At 31.8% G+C, this 8,314-nt stretch overlaps 1 protein-coding gene and 1 long non-coding RNA gene across 2 annotated transcripts; both read right to left on the bottom strand.

The window, feature by feature from the left end:
* Positions 1–970: 970 nt before the first annotated feature.
* LOC18593316 (serine acetyltransferase 1, chloroplastic-like) lies at positions 971–2,577 on the bottom strand. The gene has a single exon (XM_007020486.3). The coding sequence runs from the start codon at positions 2,501–2,503 to the stop codon at positions 1,340–1,342; it is 1,164 nt and encodes a 387-aa protein (XP_007020548.3). The 5' UTR covers positions 2,504–2,577; the 3' UTR covers positions 971–1,339.
* A 4,738-nt stretch (positions 2,578–7,315) lies between these two features.
* Positions 7,316–8,148, bottom strand: LOC148761367 (uncharacterized). The gene is made up of 2 exons (XR_016027621.1): positions 8,021–8,148; positions 7,316–7,946 (listed from the first exon to the last, which is right to left on the bottom strand). It is a non-coding gene; the product is annotated as an uncharacterized LOC148761367 (long non-coding RNA).
* Between the last annotated feature and the right edge of the window lie 166 nt (positions 8,149–8,314).

Genomic DNA, 8,314 nt, shown 5'->3' with positions numbered 1-8,314 from the left:
TTGATATCAGCTTAAGATAAGCTCAAAACAGAACCGAGTTCTGTGCATGTAATGACTGTCCTGATGGACAACAAAATGCAGAGAATCATTCGTGATGATGGGACATCTGTATAAAACAACCTTGTTAATCGTCAATTCTGATATACCATAACTTGCTTTTGCAATAATTAGCTCAAACATCGAAACACTGGGACTGGAAACTAATGGTCAAAAGCTCAGAATTAAGCTCTAAATTCTACTGCAATTCCTTAAAGCAACTAAAAAAGGCCTAAGATATGTGGCTTTCACACCCTAATCTAATCTTCTCTGGACTCTGCAGTTGACTCATATGCCACCATCAAGGTATTTCACAAAATACCCACTGCTCAGAACAAACCTTCCCCAGATCTTCTCAAATAATAGAATAACGCTTGATGGAATCACTCCCTTCTTTTTCCAAAATCAACAATATAAGATATTGGCTTGCTTTAAAAATAGGATTCCTTCAGTTATTATCCAAGATGATATTGATTGAGATATGCATATCTTGGTGGGGTAAAAAGTATAATGCAAATGAACAATACTAACTGTCTGGTATATGTAAAAATGGAAAACTCTCATACCTCGTAAGACAAAACAAGAACTTGCCGTTAATGCACTAGAAAATGACCAAATAGAACCTTCCTCTCATGGAAACAAAAAGGGATCCTTCTCTGTATATGCTACTAGCTACTAACTTTAATGGTTTGAACTATAACATAATAAATGGTAGAGAAGAAATTAGATATGCCATCATAACTTCTATCCTTCTTCTATTCTAGTCCTTTGCCTCTGCCCTATTTATCAACATCAAGCTACCTCATTTTGAGGTCAAACTTACCTCGAACCTCTGTGGAAAACAGTGAAGGCTTTGATCCAAGACACAAGGATACAACAATGAACATTCTTTTTAGATTTCAATACTATTTGTCAAACAAAATTGAACTTCAAATTGCTATGAAATGGTTACTCTGCCATCAAAAACAGAGCTCTCATATTCATTAACAAGACAGTAGCATGATTGTGAGTCCCCTTTCTGGGGAAACGTCAAAGAACAACATACATATAAAAGTTGCTACTGCAATGCACTCTAGCAATAAGTAAAAAGATGATTCCTACAAGAACATATGCTATATTGTACTTACAGCGAAGCTGGGCTACATAACAGCATAATTAAGCCAGCTTAGAATATAATGCTATCAGCTAGAAACTCCCGTTTGCTAATAGGAGAACCTCAGTTCTCTCTTATAACACAAACAAAAAGCTTGAATCGATATGAGGCTATAATCCAAAACTCTAAAACGGAAAACTAGTTAGCCCTCTAAATGACATAATCAGACCACTCAGCGATGTGTGAAGTATGATCCATAGTAAAACTTGGAATCTTGTCAAGCTTGATGGGGTTCTCCCTCCCTCCTACCAATCTAGCTGGGTTCCCTACCGCAGTAGTCCTTGGAGGCACTTCCTTTAATACCACAGAACCAGCACCAATCTTTGCTCCATCACCAATCTTAATGTTCCCCAAAATACAAGTACCTGCACCAATCAAAACTCCATCACCAATCTTTGGATGCCTATCACCAGAAACCTTACCGGTTCCTCCTAATGTCACCTTATGCAAAATGGACACATTGTTTCCAATCACTGCTGTCTCTCCAACAACAACCCCAGTGGCGTGATCAAGCAATATCCCACTCCCAATCTTAGCTCCAGGATGAATATCCACAGCAAAAACCTCAGACGCCCTGTTTTGTATCAACAAGGCCAAAACTTTCCTCCCTTCTGACCATAAATTATGTGCTACCCTATGAGCTTGACATGCATGGAACCCCTTATAATTCAAAAAGCAATGCACATAACTTACACAGGCAGGGTCTCTTTCTTTAACAGCTCTCAAATCTTCTTTAACAGCTCTTATAATCCCTTGATCTTCCACAAGCACCCCCATGAAAATATCAAATAAAGTACTACTGGGAAGACTTGAATTGCTCAACTTGATTGACAAATGATTTGCTAAAGCACTTTCTAATGAATTCTGAGACAAAATCGAGCTGTAATAATAATTTGACAAGATGGGTTCTTGCTCAACATCTAACCTTGCTTCTTCCTTCATTGCCAGCCATAAAGCATCAACATCTTCTTCTCCTTCTTCTTCAAAAGGAAAATCAACAAGTTTTCTTGTGGGGATGGTCTTTGTCCGGTTCTTGTTGAAGGGCATGCTTGAAACATGATCAGGAAAAGTGGGTCTGCAAAAATTCACATACTTGTAACGATTTTCATCAGGTTGAGACCTGTCTGGACGCTGGGAAAGTTGGGAAGGCTCTGTTGTTCTGGAGGCGTCAATACAAGCAGCCATGGATTTGGAAAGCTTGTGGGGCTGTTTGCTTGATTGGAAAATCGAAGAAGAAAAGTGTGGATGAGAGAAAGGAGGAGACTTGCTATATAAAGGGAGAGGCAGAGGTCGAGGTGTCACCAGAACTTTCATGGAAAATAAGATTTTCTAGCAAGCCGCCTTTGATTTAGTTAACTACAACAGAAGAGGTTAAAGAAGTGGCTGCTCCCGGGAACTTTGGTCCTGGTTCACATGACTTTATAAAGAGTTCAAGGCTGTCCTAAGGGTAGAAACGGTAATCTCTTCTTCTCTAAATATCTGTTTTTCTTTTTTACAAAGATTAAAATAAAAAAAATTAACTTTGATATCATTTTATATTAAAATTTTAAAAAAATTATCATATAAAATATTTAATGTTTTTTAATATAAAAATTAAATTTATAATATAAAAAAATAACAAATTCAATATCTAAAAAAAATCAATTTGGGACTTTAAAAAAACCTATGACCAAAAAAACAAACAAAAAGAATACTAATACTAATACTTTATCTCAAGTCAAATAAGAATATGATTATTAAAATCGATATAATAATTTAAGTCATTTATTAGAAATAATTGAATTAATATTTGATATACTGATAGCATATTTAATGTATTACATCTTCATACGATTAAATTTTAATATCTCATTAATGAAGTATTACTTTGACATAATAAGATCCCAAAATCATGAAAAATTATTTTGACTTAATAAGGTCTCAAAACCACATCAAATTTTAATATCAATTTTTATTTTTTTAAAATAATATCTTAAGATTTAGTGCATAGAAGATGAGGTACTATTTATTATTTTGACCTGATAAGGTCTTAAAACAACATTAAATTTTAATATTAATATTAATTTTTATTTCCTTTAAAAAAATATCTCAGAATTTGGTGTATAAAAGTTATATAATACTTTTACATCAAATATTTTCTCTTAATAATTTATGAAACCTAAACCACATCATCCTTATAAATTTAGACCCTTAAGAGTGGAAACTACCGCATCAAAACCCTTTTCTTTTATAAGAAAATTGAGATGGTAGGGCACCTCAATGGAGTGCCCTTGTGCCCCTTTGTACACAACAACATGATGGGAATAGCATGAAGTCCACTTGATGATAACCTATTGAATGTTTCATAGTATTGCCTTTGTGTCAATTTGTGGTCCTTTTGCTGATGCTAGCTACACTCCCCACTTCTTCCTTTGATGACACTGTTGACAATTCTCATCCTTTTCCGGGTTCGGGTCTTCCCCTAACCCACCCATTTGTTTGTCTAGAAGAACCAAAATTAGAGGTAGAGATTAGACTTGCAGAGAGGAGAAAGAAAGAGAGAACATAGCGTGCAATTGGGGGGGTTTGATGAAGGAGATGGAGACAGCACACAACTTTCTTCATTTTCTTAACCCTTCAAACACACGTGCTTTTACATTTTATGGGTTTCTTATATAAGTAGATTATAGGCTCTTTAACTCTAAAAAAAAAAAGAAAAAAAACCCATAAAGACCTATTAATGTAGAAATAGATAAGAAAGAAATAATTTTGGGCATCTTTTCATCAGGTCAAAGATAGTTTTTGTTTGAAATTGAAAGACTTGTGAATTTATTGTGTGAAATTAAGTAAAATTATAACAGACGTCATACAACTGATAACTTTTAAAATTAATAAGAGAAAATATATATAAAAATTATATTGGTTTTATGATCAAAGAATATGTATCAAAAAAAATAAAATATTCGGAGTTTGAATTAAATTTTATTTTATTTTTATATTTTTTTTATAATTAGGATAACCCATTGATTAAAATATTGATTTGAGAATGTGGGAATCATTTTCTTATGTCTTATCAATGGATCATTATTAAATACATTTTAATAAAGATACTTTCTTTTGGGCAAAACAAAGAGGTTGGAACTTTGATAGCAACAGTGTAACAGGGCCGTGACGTGGGCGATGACGCGTGCCCCGAAGAATACCTGTTAGAGAGAGGAAAAAGAGGACATTTGACTATGAGCTGCCGGCTGGTCACCGTGACTTCGACGCATCTTGCGCGTAAGTTTGGAAAAAAAAACCTTTTGACTGTCACAAACAGCCGATTACGTCTTCCAAGTTTGAATTGGAACTCTTTATCTGCCAATCACAATGGGAGGAAGAGGCCCACGTGCGCGTGGCTGCTATGTTTTTAGCCGACATTAAACTTCTTCATGGGCTGGGTTGGGTCGGGTTGGGCCGGACCATCCCATCATAAACTTGATTCAATTATCAAATTTAATGTTAATTGATATTTTTTTTTATAAACGTGATATATAATATCATTGTGGGAGAATTCATATAAATTATCATATCACATATTATATAGATAAGAAAATACTAATTGGTATTAGATCTAAGATTTTGTCATGAACTCGTAGGTCGACTTAAAAGGCATACTTACCTCATAAGGTGAAGGAAGCTATCATTGCATATACTTTGTCATTCATAAGATAAAGGAATTCACCTTGATTTAGATTTATCATGAGTTTAGTATCTTTGATAAGAAATCTCACGTTAAGTAAGTTTTGAAATCACTTGTTACGAGTTTACATTTCTAATCTAAAAAATATACATATTAAATTCAAAACGTATTTTATCTTTTATTAATATGAAATTCGTAAAATTACAATTGTTAATTTTTATTACAAATGAAGGGCTTGTGCAAATACTTTCTTTATCTGAAGAAGTAGAATTTGAATTTTGTTCTTCGAACAGAATCATACCTTGATCACCAAATCGAAATTCAACTTTCAATGATCATTTTTGTTATTAAAAAATTCAACATTAAATAAGTTTTTTGTACATATAGGTAGAAATAGAATTCAAGATATATTCCTCCTCAATGGTCTATATGATGAACTTGAACATCATTTGTAGGACCCCTCCTCCATCCAATGACCCCTTTTTCACCTTTTTGTTCAAACCAAGAGGTGCCTCTAGCAATTGCTAGGCAGACCCCTTCCCTTACCTATCTTATCTGAAGATGCTTGCTTTTGTTGATCGGGTCCCCCAATCCAAGCCTTTCGGCTTATAATGCTGCCCCACACCATTGATAAGGTACCCATCGAGTTGCCTCCTCCCTCCATATCCACCAAGCAAACTTAGTTCAGAAACGGGATTAAAACTTTAATGGTACGTTTGGTTGACGAAATAGATAAAAATGGAATAGAATAGTTATTATGTGGAAATAGAATGAGGTGGGAATAGAATAGAATAGTTATTACTTAGTTTGGTATGACAAAGGGAATAAGACAAGAATAATTATTATGACTTTTTGTAGTGTTTGGTTGGTAACAATAATTTTGAAATAAGAAAGGAATAGAAAATAAAAAGACAAAAACACCCTTTATTATTTATATGACATTTTATTTTTATTAGATTTTTTAAATATTAATAATCTAGAATTTAATTAAAATATTAATAATTAATAATTTAAATATTAATATTTATTTAATTTAAAATATTATTATGATTACTTTTTATTTTATTTTATTTTTAAAATATTAATAATTGATAATTTATTTAAAATGTTAATAATTGATAATTTCAATATTAATATTTATTTATAATTTAATTATTTATATTGTAAAATATTAATATTTTATTTAATTTAAATATTATGATGATCAATTATTTTATTTTATTTTATTTTATTTTTGAAAATTAATAATTGATTATTTAGTTAAAATATTAATAATAGATAATTTAAATATTAATATTTTATTTAATTTAAATATTATTATGACTAATTTTTTATTTTATTTTTTAAATATTAATAATTGGTAATATATTTAAAATATTAATAATTGATGATTTAATTATTAATATTGTGTTTCTAATTTAAATGATATTATGTTTATTTATTTTTAATTTATTTTGTTTTTAAATAGGAATAATTTATAATTTATTTTATTAATAATTGATAATTTAAATATTAGTATTTTATTTATATTTTAATATTAATATTTTATTAAAAGTTGGAATCAAGTGAGAGAAAGAGGAGAAAGAGAGAAAAATAATATTTTTTACAAATGAAGTTGTAATTTTTTAAACTTGTAAAGGGTATTTTTGTCTTTATTAATTTTTGAATTTATTCCTTAATCATGGAATAGCTAATACCATGGGGAAAGGTGGTATTAGCTATTCCTTGATTTTGAAAGATTTTGAAGAATAGCCATTCCATAGGAATGGTTATTCTTTGGACCATTTTTCAACCAAACAAAGAAACCAAAATTCCTTGGGAATAAAGGGGGAATGACTTAGCCATTCCCCCAACCAAACATGCTATAAAAGTGATATGATTACCATATTGTTTATTCATTAAGGAAAAGCAAAGCTAGAGTCACCCTATGTTTTTCTCTTGTTTTTTGGCCTTTTGGATGGCTTACCAGATACATTGGATATGATAAATCAGTTGTTCTTAGGATCTAAGCTAGTCAAAGCTAGAATCACCCTTTGTTTGCTCCATGTTTGAGCGATTAAACCTGGGCATTATATATGTATACACAATTGTCCTTAAAGTAACCATTTTAAATGAGAAAGCTGGGAAGCACATTCATGGGGTTTGATATGTTACAAGTGTCCAAATTTTCAATTGCTTGATTAATGTCTTTTGCTCATGAAGGAATGAATTAATTAATGGAATTACACTATGATACTTGCAAAGTCACCAATGCAAACAAATTGGTTTATCTTTGTTTTGTTTTTTAATGGCATACCTTGCCAAATTGGATTGCCTATAAGACTACTTTATACTTTTGTAGAGAAACTGATAATTTTATTAAATAAAATTAACAATTTAATTTTTATAAAAATAAAAATTAATTATCCATATAACGTCAATTAATATGTTACGTGACAAAAATTAAAACGAAAGAAGATCACAAATTGAATTTATCCAAAGATGTATTATTTGCTTTGAATTCTCAATAGAACCAATAGAAAGAGATTGAATATATATAATTAATACGTCGAAGTCACTCATTGTTTGATTATGTGAAAAGGCCATAATTGAATAATTGTTGAAACCCCCTCTCTAAAGAAAAGAACCCAAAAATAGCAGCCTTGGTAGGCCCTATGACAGGGAGATGTGGGGGAAGCACCAAAATATCAGAAGAGAAACATGCAATCAGATGGTAAACTTTAGAATAATGATGGAAGTAGAAAGAAGATTATGGTAGAAAACCTGGGGAAAGGGTTTATCCTGGCCGACAGCAAAATCCAAAGACAGTAGCCAGGCTTCACCAGATGGAACCAGTAAGAAATTTTTGGTAAAATTATGTGTAAACATCATCATGGGAATTAGTCAATGTTCATGGAGATGTTGAATGCATGCACTAGACATGTCCACCAGCCTGAAGAACTTTCCTTTCGTTTCCTTAGATGTTGAGAGGCCGTAGCCACAAAGATGAAAGAAATCTGGAAGTGGAATTTGCATGAGCCTGAAGGATTTGATCCCAATTCATTTGGCATCACATGGAAGGTGAGTACAGAAGGGCCAGTACTTTTGCTTTTTATCCTGAAAATCGGTGGACAACTTGAATTTTACTGCTGAATCTATGGGTGATTATGTCCTCAAAACAACTGGCTGACCTGTCTTTAGTTGCTTAATCCACTATCTGAAATATGTTCCATCTTGTCCAAGAATTGGTCACCGAACTATTGTTATTGCAATAACCCTGTTTTATACGCTAGTGCTTGTTTCTGTAATAAGAAAAAGACTTTGTGTTGTAGCAAGTCAAATAAGATGTGTTAGAGACAGAGGAAAAACACATTACCCTATTATATATAATAGGATAATAGGTTTTCTAGATATTCATACCGTCAGCGATACAGTTATCTCAAAAATGTGTTACTTGTTCTGAAAATATATTCGAACTTCGATGA

Source organism: Theobroma cacao, chromosome 7 (genome assembly GCF_053813885.1).
Source record: "Theobroma cacao isolate CCN51 chromosome 7, ASM5381388v1, whole genome shotgun sequence".
Taxonomy (NCBI): Eukaryota; Viridiplantae; Streptophyta; class Magnoliopsida; order Malvales; family Malvaceae; genus Theobroma; species Theobroma cacao.
The sequence above is the reverse complement of the archived record's forward strand: the minus strand, read 5'-3'. Positions and strand labels throughout refer to the sequence as shown.